This window comes from Schistocerca serialis, chromosome 1, assembly GCF_023864345.2.
Source record: "Schistocerca serialis cubense isolate TAMUIC-IGC-003099 chromosome 1, iqSchSeri2.2, whole genome shotgun sequence".
NCBI lineage: Eukaryota > Metazoa > Arthropoda > Insecta > Orthoptera > Acrididae > Schistocerca > Schistocerca serialis.
Window position 1 is genome coordinate 614,203,098 of NC_064638.1, and position 18,241 is coordinate 614,221,338.

At 43.0% G+C, this 18,241-nt stretch overlaps 1 protein-coding gene across 1 annotated transcript in view; it reads right to left on the reverse strand.

Annotated features, from left to right (window-relative positions):
• Window positions 1-17,785, reverse strand: part of LOC126419192 (uncharacterized) — a 30,764-nt gene extending 12,979 nt beyond the window's left edge. The window contains exons 1-3 of the mRNA XM_050086364.1: window positions 17,691-17,785; window positions 4,623-4,719; window positions 1,264-1,344 (exon numbers count right to left, since the gene is read on the reverse strand). Coding sequence (XP_049942321.1) covers window positions 1,264-1,344; window positions 4,623-4,719; window positions 17,691-17,785 — 273 coding nt within the window. The remainder of the gene's footprint in view (window positions 1-1,263; window positions 1,345-4,622; window positions 4,720-17,690) is intronic.
• Window positions 17,786-18,241: the final 456 nt, after the last annotated feature.

Consider the following 18,241-nt stretch of genomic DNA (forward strand, 5'->3'; position numbering starts at 1 on the left):
ACTAATCAAAGACCCTACCCCCATCTCACGGGTGCATGAAGTTAGCTCTTACCTTAGAGCTCATTGGGAAGCCTACGTTTTCTTCTTCAGAGAGAATTTCCTCGTCTACATAATAAGATTGCAAGTGATAAAATATTTCAATCAAAACATATCTATGAAAGGACTTTTCTGGTTATGAAAGTAAGTGATTCCCGATTGCGCAGAAACCTGAGTGCGAAAATCTGTGAACATGTATGTCTACATCTGTCCGTATTCCTACAGTTTTTAGTTGATAAAAATGACGTCTTTAGCGCACCAAAGACAATTTATGAAACTACAAGATTTCTGGATCTGTTTTGTTGCGAAATATGGGATGAGAAATCAGGCTGTATGCAGAGCGACAGCATTGTCACTTAAATGGGCGCTTTCGCGGTTTCCCCTCTTCCCCGTCGATATGCTCGGACAGCGTGGTGTGGCGGTTGGGGATATGTGCAGCCAGGTGAGAGAGATTTCGTATGTGAGCAAAAGCACTGGTGGTGAGCTGAATTCTTGGCCATCCCCGAATTAAATGGTTCACCGTTCTAGATCAGTACCTACTAAGTATCTCGAATGCATATGGGTGACTCTGGAGTGATAAAAAATGACTGTTTTCTTATGTGTTGACAAATTTGGTCCTCTGTACCATGAAAGGTACATTTGTGCCTAATTTCATTGCCACAAGCATTTTTTCCAAGATTTAACAAGATTAAACCTCAAACTAACTCCATCCGGACAGGCCTTGGAAGGCTCAACAGTACTGACCGACCGGCGTGACATTCTCAGTCGACAGACGTCATTGGATGCGGATATGAAGGGGCCTGTGATCAGCACACCGCTCTTCCAGCCGTTGTCAGTTTTCGTAACCGGAGCGGCTACTTCCCAGCACGTAGCTTCTGAACTGGTCTCACACAGGCTTAGTGCGACCCACTTACCAACGGCGCTCAGAAGATCCAGATAGTCACCTATCCAAGTGCTTGCCAAGCCCCCGCCACCAATTAACTACTGTGGTGTGATGGGAACCGGCTTTAACATTGTTTACGAATAGTTCGAAATTCAAACCTTGCAATCGACTAAATTTATAAAACGCTCAAAGCAAAGCAAAGCAGAAAATAATTTGCGTAATGGAGCATGGACTGAACAGCGCTTTGGAACTGTCTCACTGTGGCTGTATTCTGAGTATAAGCTCACTATGGTGCAATGAAAGTTATGTACTGTCATCACTAAGTAAATTATTTGTTGACTCACCACTGCCTGACACTGTGCGAATGACGTACCATTCAGATACTTTCTCGCGCACTTTTTTAGTTCTTCATATGCATCCGGAGCCTGTAAATGAAAACGTACTTGTAGTTCTGCTCTGAAAAGATGATAAAAAATTTGGATATTTGTTATAAGGTCTTATGGGACCAAACTGCTGAGGTCATCGGTCCCTAAGCTTACGCACTACTTAACCTAAGTTACACTAAGGACGACACATACACCCACGCGCGAAGGAGGAGTCGAACCTCCAAGGGGGGAACCGCGCGGACCGTGACAAGACGACCTAGAGCGCGCGGCTACCCCGCACGGTTGAAAATATGATAGAGCAAAGATGTTTACACTAAAATACTTTTTAAGGAAATATAATTTCTCTCTTTCGGGTCAGGCAGAAGGAAGAGAAACGAAAACGTAAAATTCTGAACTAAGTGTCTCGAGCCAGAATGGTTCATACGGTCGAAAATTTCCGTGACCCGGAAGAAGAAAAAGAAGATTTACTCAGCTACAGCAAAGAAGGTTGTTAGTACTGAATAGAGTAGCTGGAATGTACTTCATGTTCAGGGAGCTCAGAAAGCTTTAACGCAATTTGTTTCTCTGCTGGACCGATGTCTGTAGTTTCAGTGTTTGTTGTATGTCCGACTGTTGGAAGGTTGGCATCGTCCTTTGGTACAATGAAACACATTTTCATGATACAGTTGACAATAGAAGATACGCTTCGTCTATAAAAGTAACCTATGGGGACAGCGGAGGAGCTGGAAAATGAGCTTTCCTTTTAACCTGTCTTTTTATATTGACAACTATCTGATTTATGCACCGTTGTTGTAATGGATGGACTGCGTTCATGTGACTATGTTCATTAATGCAACTTCCTGACAGATTAAAACTGTGTGCCCGACCGAGACTCGAACTCGGGACCTTTGCCTTTCGCGGGCAGGTGCTCCACCATCTGAGCTACCGAAGCACGACTCACGCCCGGTACTCACAGCTTTACTTCTGCCAGTACTTCGTTTCCTACCTTCCAAACTTTACAGAAGCTCTCCTGCGAACCTTTTCTTTCAGGAGTGCTAGTTCTGCAAGGTTCGCAGGAGAGCTCCTGTAAAGTTTGGAAGGTAGGAGACGAGGTACTGGCAGAAGTAAAGCTGTGAGTACCGGGCGTGAGTCGTGCTTCGGTAGCTCAGATGGTAGAGCATCTGCCCGCGAAAGGCAAAGGTCCCGAGTTCGAGTCTCGGTCGGGCACACAGTCTTAATCTGCCAGGAAGTTTCATATCAGCGCACACTCCGCTGCAGAGTGAAAATCTCATTCAGGATTCATCAATGCAGTTTTAAATGTCACAATGCAGAAGTGATGTACCGTAGCAGTGCTACATTTGTAAATAAAATTCAGAAAAAGGAAAGATCAGGTAAGGCAAATTCTATTATTATTAGCAGACTGTTAGATTTTATGTGTTATTAGATAACGTACACACATAAAGAAAAAAGTTTTTCATCACCTCCGTGCCGAAAGTTACTGACCCTGTACAAAAGAATTGGAATAGAGATCAACATAAAATCATTTCCCCCATTTTTATTGCTCATGAAAACATTGCATGTTGTACCACCATACAGCAAGACATACAGAGGTGGTGGTCCAGATTGCTGTACACACCGGTACCTCTAATACCAAGCAGCACGTCCTCTTTCGTTGATGCATTCCTGTATTCGTCGTGCCATACTATCCACACGTTTATCAAAGTACTGTTGGTCCAGATTGTCCCATTCCTTAACGATGATATGGTGTAGATCCCTAAGAGTGGTTGGGTCACGTGGTCCATAAACAGCCCTTTTCAGTCTGTCAGAGGCGTGTTCGATAGGGTTCATGCTAGCCGCTGTATTCGAGCGATGTAGTTATCCTGAAGGAAGTCATTCACGAGATGTGCACGATGGGAGCGCGAATTGTCGTCCATGAAGAAGAATGCTTCGCCAATATGCTGCAGATATGGTTGCCCTATCGGTCGGAGGAGGGCATTCACGTATCGTACAGCCGTTACGGCGCCTTCCATGACCAACAGCGGCGTACGTTGGGCCCATACAATGCCAACCCAAAGCATCAGGGAACCTCGTCTTGCTACACTCTTTGGACAGTGTATCTGGGTTGCCTCCAATCAACGTCTCCGATGATTGCCTGGTTGAAGGCATATGCGACACTCATCGGTGAAGAGAACGTGATGAAAATCCTGAGCCGTCCTTTCGGCATGTTATTGGGCCCATCTGGAGCGCGCTGCATGGTGTCGTGGTTGCAAAGATGGACCTCGCCATGGACGTCGGGATTTGCGCATCATGCAGCCTTTTGTGCACGGTTTGAGTCGTAACACGACGACCCGTGGCTGCACGAAAAGCAATCTTGAACATGTTGGCGTTACTGTCAGAGTTCCTCCGAGCCATAATCCGTAGGTATCGGTCATTCACTGCAGTTGTAGCCCTTGGGCGGCGTGAGCGAGGCATGTCATCGATAGTTCCTATCTCTCTGCATCTCCTTCATGTCCAAACAACATCGATTTGGTACATTCCGAGAAGCCGGGACACTTCCCTTGAAAACACTTCCTAGCAAAAAGTAACAATACGGGCGCTATCGAACCGCGGTACTGAGCGTCTAGGCATGGTTGAACTATAGGCAGCAATAGCCGTATACCTCCTTGTTGGTGAAATGACTCGAACTGATCGGCTGTCGGAGCCCTTCCGTCTAAGAGGCGCTGCTTATGCGTGGTTGTTTACATCTTTGGGCGGGTTTAGTGACATCTCTGAACACTCAAAGTGACTGTGGCTGTGACACAATATCCACAGTCAAAGTCTATCTTCGGGAGTTCTGGGAACGGGGGTGATGCAAAACTTTTTTTTATGTATGTACTTTAGCAACATTTGTTTGTCAGGGAACCAATGACAACTCTGAAGTTAAGCAGAGCAATTAATTCGTATTTGCACTTGACGTACTCAAAGGACTTTGCTGATACCAGGACGCATTAGAATTAGGAATTGTAATTTAGTTTCATACAAATTTTAGTGATAAATTATGCTGCAATTTATGTAGCAACGGAGCTGTTCAAGATTTTCAGTAGTAACTTTCTTCTATCCGCAATGTTTCCGCAGTGTCTAGAAAGCTAACGGAAAATAAATAGTAAGGTAAGCAAATAAGTGTTGGTGAAAATACAAATGTCAATTAACTATTTGTAGTTTGAATTATTGTCTCTTGAAGGACAGTTTATAATGATTTACTTCCTGTCAAAAAATTGTTTTGTTTGTATTTCATATGATATCTCTTTTCTTCTGACAGGTTGGAATATTTTTTGTGTCTGCCAAGCTATGCACGCTACCTGAACCATCATGCCGTAGCGCGTGAAGCAGCCGTAGCACGCGTCGTCGGTCGAGGATTCTGCGCACAGCGGCTGCACCAGGTGGTCAAACAGGTCGCTGACAACACACAAGCGTAGCGTCAGCCACGTCACGCACTTTGTTGGCCACTTCCACAGACGTGCAGTAAAGGACACTGAAACTTCTCGCATACGACAGGCTTGTAGAGATGGAAACAAGTTAGGGAAGAAAATATTTTGCTCTTCACTGACCACCACCAAGACAGTAAAGCTGGCCGTATTTGACACCTAAAGTTCGAAGCAACTTTAGATGTAAATAGTGCGTCAGTAGAGATCAAAGCAGCAAAAAACGCCTGCAAGCTGAAACCTTACCCTACTGCAGTTCACCAACTCATCTGAAGCCAGCACCGAACGTACGTCACTCGGCGGTTATTGAACAATTGCTTATCGAATGGCGTGGTGTCGAGGACTACTCGCCGAATGGCGAGCGCTTTGATGCAAGTATACCCACGTTATCGTGTATCGATTTACTCTCGGAACTACGAAAATTCGTCGTTACGTAGTTCTACGAGATGGATATCTATTCAGAACTCGTTATAAGTACAGCTGACTTCTCAGTGCGGTCATATGGAATTATGTTTAAGACAGAAGATGAAAACAAGAAGAGGATTGTTGATTGTGTCGCTTACTTAAAAGCAAGGCGCGTAGGTACTAGTCAGTTAAAAGTAATTTTTTCCATAATATACTTTTTAAAATTTAAATATACAGTATAATTTGCAAATTATGGGTATTTGATATAGCTGTTGAGATTTTTTGTTAATGGTGTATGGATTGTGGCACACACTTATTGGCAGACTTACTAACAGAGCAATGTGAAAAATTCGAAAATTTCTGCAGGATGTCTAATGAAGATTTCAACTACCTTGTTTCTGAAGTGCCATCAATGAAAGTAAAAATGGAAAAAAATGCTTAATGTTAGAGATTTTACCGAGTGCAACTGCGCTTCAGCAATAAAAATTCAAGGCTAAGTCAACAGGATTTTAAGCAGGAAATCTGCTGCAAACACTAATAGTCTTCAGCAGCTGTAAAATCTTCTTTACTAAAATAAAATTTTCGTAAGAAAATCGATCCAGTATCAGTATCAGTATCACAGAAAACATCCCCCTTAGTGAAATACTACAAGGATGATGGAAATGCCGTTCGGTCTCACTTCAGACCAATAGTTTTGTTAGAATATTCTAGTTTCAACTTTTCTCGGAATTGTTTATGTAACTGAACAGAGTGACTGACAGCACATTTTCGTCGGTCCATGTATGACTAAGGATACAACAGGGAGCACCCTTCATCATGCAATGGCTTCCTCAGTATTTATATGCAGAAATAGATAAGAGATAGAAGGGAATCATTGGGACCGGAACATCATTAATGATAATTTCAGAATTTAAAGAATTTACCAGTGGCAGAAAATAACAAACACAGAAAACAAACTAACATTAAAAGCGCATGTTGTTTCACAAATATATTGTTTATACTCTCACGAGAAATTTACTAACGACACACCATCCGCTGCTGGCGCGCCGCCACGTTGCGTAACCCTGTAGTGGGCAATGGCGGGGTCAAAGGTCAAGCGATAAGAACTTTAACATGGAACATGCTGTTGCCTCCTTGAGCCCCCGGTTCGTGATGTACCCTTGTCCGGTTCTCAGCTACGCTACAGATCACTTTATTTATGGAAATACAAAGTACAGTTTCCAACAAATTTTACATATTCACACACTCCTTTACCTTTTAATCAAAATAAATACAGACTCATTTACAGATATTTTTCTCTTGCTACGAGTATACAATGACAATGCAGAAGGTGACATATACACAGATTTACCAAAGTCTTTACTAGCAAGTTCTCCAATGTGATAGGTACGGTAGGCAATAATGTCTCTGTCTACAAAACTTTCAAGGCCAGGCACGTTAGGAACTCCAGTACCACCTCGTACAATAGCTACTGTAAGCCAACCATTACCATGTGTAAAAGAATCGTTAATGTCAATGCTAAAATTAAGTCTGCATCCACAGAACAGACATGGTCCATCGACAAGTGCAGTGGCAGCAGTATTCTTCAAAGTATTCTTCTTCTTGTCCGCAGCAGATGTTGTGAATTCGATGTTCTCAATTGTTTTGTAAATTGTCTGTTTAGAACGATAAGCTGGCTGCTCTGGCCGAGCGGATCTAGGCGCTTAATTCCGGAACTGCGCTGGTGCTACGGTCGCAGGTTCGAAACCTGCCTCGGGCATGGATGTGTGTGATGTCCTTAAGTTAGTTAGGTTTAATTAGTTCTAAGTCTAGGGGACTGATGACCTCAGATGTTAAGTCCCATAGTGCTTAGAACCATTTTTTTTTTTTTTTTTTGTTGCCAATAGACTCGACGTGAGGACAGCATTCACGGGCATATCTAGCTGAATATTAGTTGACTTTGTCGTAGCACCAAAAAACAACACTCTGCAGAAAACAGCGAGCATCAAACGTGAGTGGAAGTTGAAGGTAGTTTTCAGGACAGTTCAAGGTGACCTGACGCTGTCAGTATCACGCTAGTCCGATTTCCCACCCCCCTTCAAGGTCACAATTTATGTTCACGCTACCCATCCCCCTAAAGGTCACCTTAGCCCCTCTCCCTCCAAGTTTCCCATACCCATTCGTCTCCCATACTCGCATCCTCTCTCCCATCTACTATGGAGCGTTCCTGTACTTGTTTCAAGCGCACTGAAGCTACATAATAAATTGTAGAAGATCGAAGTAATTCAGTTATAATGGCGGAATCGGTGGTTAATATGAACTTGTAGTACATGATTTATGAGCTATTATGTTGGGGCGCCTACCGGAGTGACCGAGCGGTTCTAGGCGCTACAGTCTGGAACCACGCGACCGCTACGGTTGCAGGTTCGAATCCTGCCTCGGGCATGGATGTGTGTGATGTCCTTAGGTTACTTAGGTTTATGTAGTTCTACGTTCCAGGCGACTGATGACCTCAGAAGTTAAGTTCCATAGTGCTCAGAGCCATTTCAACCGTTTTCCTTTATGCTGGGGCAGAGGCATCGACACTACCTGAGAAGGGCATCAGTGACGGAGCAGGCATCATCCACTAGCGAAGTACACGGACTGAGAGATCTCTATCGACTGTGCCCGTGTTTGGAGTGAGCAGAGCCGCCAGGTGGCCAGCTAGGTGGAGCACAGGAGATCCGCACTGGCTACTGCTGCCAGGTAGGTGGAGGGGACCAAAGCTGTAGTGGCCTTGTGAGGTAAGTAGAAGAGACCACGCCTGTGGTACCACCATTTTTGGGACAATTTTGTTGGATGATGTGCGACTGTGTCATAATTGTGAGTGAAGCACACCTGCCCGAGCTGAAAAGAAGAGCCACACCTCGAACACGCTGGAAGGAAGAGCTCCACCGCTATTTTTTTTTACACTCAATTAGCTGAGCTGGAAAAAAGACCCACTCCCACATTTTGCCACTTTCTGCCACCTAAGATGAGAAGAAGAACGGCATATTGCAGGGTGGCCACGTTTGTTGCATGTGTCAGTGTAGGGACATAAAAAATGAGCCACGTGTGATCCTGAGGTGCCTAGTTGTGCCGGATTGTTACACATTAATCAGACGTCCATTCTGTATAGAAGTTAAACACATTCCTCTAGGTAAATCCTTACTCTCTACCGGAATACCATGGGTTCTTTCAACTGAGATTGATAGTAAAATGAACAGAGCGTATAAGAGAATTATGTTATCTTTGTAATGGAGACTCTGAGTATTACTTCTTCCTGTTTCCCTGATACGTTCTACAGGAAAGCTGGGTTCGTTCCAAGTAATGAGGTATGGCTGTCAACTTCTTCAGTTTACAGAGATTACGAATGGTAAACATATTATGCAGTTACATATTATAACTGTATTTATTGTTATTCAACTCTTTTAATTTCATTTCTGTGATGATGTTAGGTGGATCTATAATGTGTGCCAAATAGTTCAAATCACTCTGAGCACTATGTGACTGAACATCTGAGGTCATCAGCCCCATAGAACTTAGAACTACTGAAACCTAACTAACCTAAGGACATCAAACACATCCAAGCCCGAGGCAGGATTCGAACCTGCGTCCGTAGCAGTCACGCGGTTCCGGACTGAAGCGCCTAGAATCGCTCGGCTACCGCGGACGCCAACGTGTGCCAATTTCTTCGTTTTTAACTTCAGTAGTTCAAAGTTATGATGGTCATTGTATGTATGGGGGTCCTGCCCACATGTTACGTATAGGGTGCTTAGGGAATGTTGCGTTCTCGGAATGCTATACAACAGTTCAAGCAAATAATATTAGTAGTTTTATTTCAATACAGCAGATTGACCATTATTAACTTTGAAATAACAATGGTGTCGCAAGCGATGGGCGACACGCAACATAAATCCGAGTCCTCTGCTATATATCATGTTCATGCACGTTTGACACACAGTTTGTGGATCACTAATAAATGTTTTTTTTTTTTTGTCATCAGTCTACTGACTGGTTTGATGCGGCCCGCCACGAATTCCTTTCCTTTGCTAACCTCTTCATCTCAGAGTAGCACTTGCAACCTACGTCCTCAATTATTTGCTTGACGTATTCCAATCTCTGTCTTCCTCTACAGTTTTTGCCCTCTACAGCTCCCTCTAGTACCATGGAAGTCATTCCCTCATGTCTTAGCAGATGTCCTATCATCCTGTCCCCTCTCCTTATCAGTGTTTTGCACATATTCCTTTCCTCTCCGATTCTGCGTAGAACCTCCTCATTCCTTACCTTATCAGTCCAACTAATTTTCAACATTCGTCTATAGCACCACATCTCAAATGCTTCGATTCTCTTCTGTTCCGGTTTTCCCACAGTCCATGTTTCACTACCATACTATGCCGTACTCCAGACGTACATCCTCAGAAATTTCTTCGTCAAATTAAGGCCGGTATTTGATATTAGTAGACTTCTCTTGGCCAGAAATGCCTTTTTTGCCATAGCGAGTCTGCTTTTGATGTCCTCCTTGCTCCGCCCGTCATTGGTTATTTTACTGCCTAGGTAGCAGAACTCCTTAACTTAATTGACTTCGTGACCATCAATCCTGATGTTAAGTTCCTCGCTGTTCTCATTTCTACTACTTCTCATTACCTTCGTCTTTCTCCGATTTACTCTCAAACCATACTGTCTACTCATTAGACTGTTCATTCCGTTCAGCAGATCATTTAATTCTTTCACTCAGGATAGCAATGTCATCAGCGAATCGTATCATTGATATCCTTTCACCTTGTATTTTAATTCCACTCCTGAACCTTTCTTTTATTTCCATCATTGCTTCCTCGATGTACAGATTGAAGAGTAGGGGCGAAAGGCTACAGCCTTGTCTTACACCCTTCTTAATACGAGCACTTCGTTCATGATCGTCCACTCTTATTATTCCCTCTTGGTTGTTGTACATATTCTATATGACCCGTCTCTCCCTATAGCTTATCCCTACTTTTTTCAGAATTTCGAACAGCTTGCACCATTTTATATTGTCGAACGCTTTTTCCAGGTCGACAAATCCTATGAAAGTGTCTTGATTTTTCTTTAGCCTTGCTTCCATTATTAGCCGTAACGTCAGAATTGCCTCTCTCGTCCCTTTTACTTTTCATAAAGCCAAACTGATCGTCACCTAGCGCTTTCTCAATTTTCTTTTCCATTCTTCTGTATATTATTCTTGTAAGCAGCTTCGATGCATGAGCTGTTAAGCTGATTGTGCGATAATTCTCGCACTTGTCAGCTCTTGCCGTCTTCGGAATTGTGTGGATGATGCTTTTCCGAAAGTCATATTGTATATAGCCAGTCTCATATATTCCACACACCAATGTGAATAGTCGTTTTGTTACCACTTCCCCCAATGATTTTAGAAATTCTGATGGAATGTTATCTATCCCTTCTGACTTATTTGACCGTAAGTCCTCCAAAGCTTTTTTAAATTCCGATTCTAATACTGGATCCCCTATCTCTTCTAAATCGACTCCTGTTTCTTCTTCTATCACACCAGACAAATTTTCACCCTCATAGAGGCTTTCAATGTATTCTTTCCACCTATCTGCTCTCTCCTCTGCATTTAACAGTGGAATTCCTGTTGCACTCTTAATGTTACCACCGTTGCTTTTAATGTCACCAAAGGTTGTTTTGACTTTCCTGTATGCTGAGTCTGTCCTTCCGACAATCATATCTTTTTCGATGTCTTCACATTTTTCCTGCAGCCATTTCGTCTTAGCTTCCCTGCACTTCCTATTTATTTCATTCCTCAGCGACTTGTATTCCTGTATTCCTGATTTTCCCGGAACATGTTTGTACTTCCTCCTTTCATAAATCAACTGAAGTATTTCTTCTGTTACCCGAGGTTTCTTCGAAGCTACCTTCTTTGTACCTATGTTTTCCTTCCCAACTTCTGTGATGGCCCTTTTTAGAGATGTCCATTCCTCTTCAACTGTACTGCCTACTGCGCTATTCCTTAATGCTGTATCTATAGCGTTAGAGAACTTCAAACGTATCTCGTCATTCTTTAGTACTTCCGTATCCCACTTCTTTGCGTATTGATTCTTCCTGACTAATGTCTTGAACTTCAGCCTACTCTTCATCACTACAATATTGTGATCTGAGTCTATATCTGCTCCTTGGTACGCCGTACAATCCAGTATCAGATTTCGGAATCTCTGTCTGACCATGATGTAATCTAATTGAAATCTTCCCGTATCTCCCGGCCTTTTCCAAGTATACCCGCTCCTCTTGTGATTCTTGAACAGGGTATTCGCTATTACTAGCTGAAACTTGTTACAGAACTCAATTAGTGTTTCTCCTCTTTCATTCCTTGTCCCAAGCCCATATTCTCCTGTAACCTTTTCTTCTTCTTCGAGTCGCCCATGTCTATTAGATTTTCGTCCCCCTTTACATACTGCATTACCCTTTGAATATCCTCATACAGTTTCTCTATCTGTTCATCTTCAGCTTGCGACGTCGGCATGTATACCCAAACTATCGTTGTCGGTGTTGGTCTGCTGTCGATTCTGATTAGAACAACCCGGTCACTGAACTGTTCACAGTAACACACCCTACCTTCCTATTCATAACGAATCCTACACCTGTTATACCATTTTCTGCTGCTGTTGATATTACCCGATACTCATCTGACCAGAAATCCTTGTCTTCCTTCCACTTAACTTCACTGACCCCTACTATATCTAGATTGAGCCTTTGCATTTCCCTTTTCAGATTTTCTAGTTTTCCTACCACGTTCAAGTTTCTGACATTCCACGCCCCGACTCGTAGAACGTTATCCTTTCGTTGATTATCCAATCTTTTTCTCATGGTAACCTCCCCCTTGGCAGTCCCCTCCCGGAGATCCGAATGGGGGACCATTCCGGAATCTTTTGCCAATAGAGAGATCATCATGACACTTCTTGAAATACAGGCCACATGTCCTGTGGATACACGTTACGTGTCTTTAATGCGGTGGTTTCCATTGCCTTCTGCGTCCTCATGTCGTTGATCATTGCTGATTCTTCCGCTTTTATGGGCAATTTCCCACCCCCAGGACAAGAGAGTGCCCTGAACCTCTATCCGCTCCTCCGCCCTCTTTGACAAGGCCGTTGGGAGAATGAGGCTGACTCCTTACGCCGGAAGTCTTCGGCCACCAATGCTGATTATTTATCCAAATTTGGCAGTGGCGGGGATCGAACCCGGGACCGAAGACGTTTTGATTATGAATCAAAGACGCTATCCCTAGACCACGGGTCATATATAAATGTTCTAGTAGCCCTATCTATTAGGCCGTGCTGCTACTCTGCGAATACTGTCTACTAACGTTCGGCCGAGTCTGGCAGGAGCGGCCCTTACAATCACTTCGGCCAGTTGCTGCTTCTTTCCTGGTGACGTCCTTGTCAGCGGGCTATTGGCCGACGTCGTCTCACCTCCTTCTCTGGTCTTGCGTTCTTCTTCTTTGTTCCGGCGCTTGTAGTTACGCCAGAACAGTATGCAACAGAAAGATATTCTAAGTTTAATGAACAAATGTGCAACTGACCGAGGAATGCTACACACGTCGAGATAATCGAGCGAAGTGGCGCATTGGTTGTCATACTGGACTCGTATTCGGGAGGACGACAGTTCAAACTCTGATTTAGGTTTTCCATGATTTCCCTAAATCGTTTCAGGCAAATGAGGTATGGTTGCTTTGAAAGGGCACGGCCGACTTCCTTCTCCATCCTTCCCTAACCCAATGGGAGCGATGACTTCTCTGTTTGGTCCCCTCTCAAAATCAACAATCAACGGCAAAATATGAAAAGAATGTATAAAAACTGAGGCAGGTGACAAAACAACGTAGTCAGATGTATGCTAATATTTACAGAAAGGGTTAGCATTCAACATTGGGGCCAGTCGACCAAAAAACAATGCAGAGATCAGCAAATACAGGGTGATTCAAAAAGAATACCACAACTTTAGGAATTTAAAACTCTGCAACGACAAAACGCAGAGCTAAGCACTATCTGTCGGCGAATTAAGGGAGCTATAAAGTTTCATTTAGTTGTACATTTGTTCGCCATTTCAGCCAATAAAGTTTTTGGTCCCTTTTTCTTCGAAGGTGCTACTGTAACTGGACTACAGTATCTGGAGATGTTAGAGAATTGGCTGTTCCCTCAGCTCCAACAAGAAGCACAACAATTCATATTTCAGCAGGATGGAGCGCCACCACATTGCCACTTATCTGTCCGTAACTACCTGAACGTCAACTACCCGAGGCGATGGATCGGCCGCCAGGAAGCCCGTGACAGAGCACTTCATCACTGGCCTCCAAGAAGCCCTGATCTTACCCCCTGCGATTTTTTCTTATGGGGGTATGTTAAGGATATGGTGTTTCGGCCACCTCTCCAGCCACCATTGAAGATTTGAAACGAGAAATAACAGCAGCTATCCAAACTGTTACGTCTGATATGCTACAGAGAGTGTGGAACGAGTTGGAGTATCGGGTTGATATTGCTCGTGTGTCTGGAGGGGGCCATTTTGAACATCTCTGAATCTGTTTTTGAGTGAAAAAAAAACCTTTTTAAATACTCTTTGTAATGATGTATAACAGAAGGTTATATTATGTTTCTTTCATTAAATACACATTTTTAAAGTTGTGGTATTCTTTTTGAATCACCCTGTATTATAGTAGTTATCATAGATTATTGAAGATTGTACGTATGATAAGAAGGAATGAAGAAATAGAATGACACCAAAATAGTGGCGCCTCCAAGTCAAACTACAAGATCCGGAGTCATATTCTAGTGCCATAATGCAAAACCGGTCACCTTACCCTAGGGCTTTTTTTCACTTCAGGAGACTGAGATTGTGAAGACGGGGGGTCAGTACTACATGTTTCTAAGGCCTGGTCGTAAGGGAAAAGAGGAAGGTGTGTGCGTTCAGCTGAAGAGTGACGGAGCCAAAGCCTTGTAACAGAAGTATGAGTGCCTTAGGGCTAGCAGCGTGTTTCCCTGTAGAGGACCGCCGGCGGAGTTCCTCCGGAAAGAATAGCCAACGAAGCCTTGTGGTTACATCGCATTGACGGTGCAGGCCTCGTATCACCAAAACTCGGGTGCGACGAGAGAGACTGCAAAATTTTACCTCCATGCTACTGTTTTACTGTGGACACACTTATATATAGTATAGAAAGAAGCCTTCCTTGCTAATAACGAGGACTGACTGACGCTAAAAAGAAAATTTTGTATAGTAACAATACATGAAGGCATGACCATTAATAGGAGAAGGAAATCTGTATTCAAAGCTGCTTAAAACAAGCAAGTGACAGTCTCAGCTTCCGTAAAGTGTACCCGACCTAGTGTAAACATCAGTACTGGCGGCAGAAAGACAAGAAGCATCGGCACAGACAATAACGCACTACCTGTTGCTGGACTCGATGACTCTACACAATAATCGAGGCCTAGTGGTGGAACACCGATACAGACAGAAGCTCAAAAAAGAGCTAAGGACTGTAGAAACTACTGCAAAAGTATAAAAAAGATTTCGATGTTGTTACGAATGTTTTGATTCGGTACTGACGATGAAAACAAATAAAAATGATTCATCGCCCTAATATCAAGCGATCCTGAGCGAGCACTTACCTGCATACCTTTACTTTACAAGATAGCGTTCATAAATATACTGTATATTTACATTTTAATTGTAAATATTCTCGAAAGGTCAAGCAGATCCGAAAGCAATGATTCTGAAGGTGAGCGGTGGTTATAAACTTACACACAGTGTGACAACAGATTCAAGATGGTATTTTTTATAATTTCGGGTTACACAGAAGTTGAGCTCATGTGCTTTCTGTTACTAATGGGCTGTTTGATTTAAAAACACATTCATTTGTCATTACAAATTGTCGTCGGGTTGCATACTATAGCTTGAAAAGCTGAGGAAACCTTAGTTTCTGAGTCTCCACCTTTAAACATTATCCCACGTCCGGCTTCAGCACAAGCAGAAATATTTTGATGTATAATGTGTGGGCTACACTACAAAAAGTTGTAGACACATTTTTAATGTGTGGCAAAGGGTAGGTTATGTTACGGCGTGTACTGAAGTTCTGGAGTGTGAGAACAACGTCTGCTTACAGGCATCTGTGTAATTCATTGCTGTCTTCTCACTCCACAAAGAAACCACATAACGGAACTAAGCACAATTTGTTAAATTGTCCTTGTTAATGGCGGCTGAGCTCCGTGGCTGTGGATTAAGTTGCATGAATAAATATTGAAACCATGTACTTACTTATGCCATGAGTCGTTTCGAATTTTAATCCAGGTAAAGATGTGGGTGTAGACGCAGGAATGATAATTTGGCAAGGATGACACATTACATTCTTCTGAATGTGGTCTACGACACAGCAAATGCTTTGGTGTCCAGGAATGTGTAGGATAGTAGAATCACTACGAGAGATAGTTTTACCTGGGAACACATTTTAGAATTTGACTTCTAGCCAGCCCAATGTAAGAAGTTTAATATATTTTCTTATTCCATTCTGAGAAGATAGAATTCGCTTTTTGTGGGCTGCATTCTATATCTGAAATTAAAAAATTTATTCCAGAAAACTAAGATTTTTCCAAATTTGGAAATCTTGTCAGTGCCGTATTTAATAGGATATTTGTTACATTGTTGTTACACTACACATCAGTTATAAGAAAGTGACACGAAGTAGAAATGTTATAAAAACACTACTGCAGTCTAACACAAATTTAAATTTGTCAGGATGGTAAAATTCCGAAGACATTAATGAATTTAATTTAATACGCAAATATCGTATGTCCCATGGCATAAGACTTGTTCCGTTTTATACTATAATATGGCGCATGACCGACAAAGTGTAGCTTACCCGTCCACACAAGATGTAATTCGTAGTTTTAAAATAATAGAGAATATTCCACTGTAAATAAAGAATTGACAATTTCTTCCACATACTTTATATATATTATACAGCACTCGAAGTGTTGAAGTGCTGGGAAGCCAAGGTAAAATGGTTGCTGGAGTCGATGTCGCAGGCATACGACATCCAGTATTAGTGTCAGAATCAGAAGAACGTTGGAAGACTTGAAATCAAATAAAGCAGAAGGGGCTGACAACATTCCGCCGGATTTTCTAAAATCATTAGGGGAAGTGAACATCAAGCGACGACTCGAATTGGTATGTATAATATAACAGACTGGCGATATGAGATCCGACTTTCGGGGAATAATTTTCCACACAAATTCGATATAGCTAGGTCAGATAAGTGTGAGAACTATCGAAAACTCAGGTTATCCACTATGCATCCAAGCAGTTGACAATAATACGCACAAAAGTGGAAAAAATTATTTTGACTTTAGGAACGATGAAGCCACATTGAAGTAATTCTAAAGGTGCGGTCGATAACGGAAGAACGGCTGAAGAAAAATGAAGACACACATAGAATTCGTCGTCCTGGACAAACCATTCGATGATGTAGAATGGTGTAAGATGTTCGAAATTTCGTGAAAAACAGGAGTAACCTGTAGGGAAAGACGGGTAGTACACAATATGTACAAGAACCGTAATTTAACAGATTTCTTTCAGTACTAATGTGGATGACGTTACGCTTTTCCCTCGTCAGAGAGAATTGACAGTTTTCGCACATACAGATGTCACGACTATTTTAAATTTGTTTTGATCATCCGATTACTTGACTAGGCGTTAACTGACACGCATCATCTGCAAACAGTTTAAGATGGCTGTTTGGTTTCTCCACTCAGTCATTACAGAGATACTACTTCCCGTAATACCCGTCAGTTATTGCTTACTGCGAACTTTCTGATAGGAAAGCAGGAATCCTGTCGCATAAAAGAAACGATACGCCATTGTCAAGCATTTTGATTAGAAGCTGCTTGCGAGAAACGATGTTAAAAGCCTCCTGGAAATTTTGAAGTATCACTTTGAGATACTCTTCATATGGCACTGGGGAAGAATAAGGAAATAGTCGTGTTTCACAAGAACGGTATCTCCTGATTCCGTGCTACGTATCAATAGCTCGATTTTTTCGAGGTAATTGGAACACAATATATTTTCCAAAATCCTACTATAAATATACGTCAGTCATTTGCGTCCGTAATTAAGGGTAGTGTTCCTATTTCGTTTTTTGAGTATTGGTGTGACCTGTACAGCTTTACAGCCTTTAGGTATGGATCGCTTTAGGTGTTTGATCGTTAAGTGTGGAGCTCTTGTATCAGCATCTTCGCCGGATATTGGTTGAATGATTTTTCTGTCATTTCACGAGAACAAGTGGCTGGAGTTGTCAAAGAGTCACACTCTATTGTGGGCCGCCTGCAATGCAGCCAGCAGTGCGGGCGAATCGTCAGAAAAATAATTGAACAAGTGTCTTAAAAGACGCTGAGATGAAAGTAAACAGACAACGCGCCACTGGAGAGTTTGTACGAGCAATCAAAATGGAGCATGGGAGTCAGTTCACGGAGTCCGTAAACGTAGTGATCGTGTGGAGCCGTAACCTATATGTACCTGGTGGTGTAGTTGAACTTCTGGCCGGCGTGCGCGCTGTTGAAAGCGGCGAGCAGAGCCAGCGCGGCGCTGAGCACCGCAGACACGGCTGCCATGGCTGCGACAGTGCGATGCTCCCCCAGCGGCCGCGGCTATATACCGCCGCCCGCACCCGGATGAGCAGCCTGCAGGTTGTGCCCTGACGTCACGGCTTTCGGAGATAACACAACGCGCCGCGCGCTCCGTTGCTTGCACTTACACGGCCGAGCCTCGTGTTCCCCGCGCTACTCGCTGCTCGTCACCGCCTTGTTTACCTTCAGGCTTTTCATACTGCAGCCCAAAAGATTGAATAACGTAGAAGCATCGGGAATGAGAGGCGCAGTTAATGACAAGTTCAGATTATACCAAGCAGATAGGATACAAACAGTAAAGATAACATGCACTGATCAGCCAAATCATTATGGCTACCTACCTAACAGCCGGTATGTCCATTTTTGGCACGGATAACAGCGGTGACGCGTAGTGGCATGGAAGAATGAGAGAGCTGGCACTACATCTGCACACACAGATAA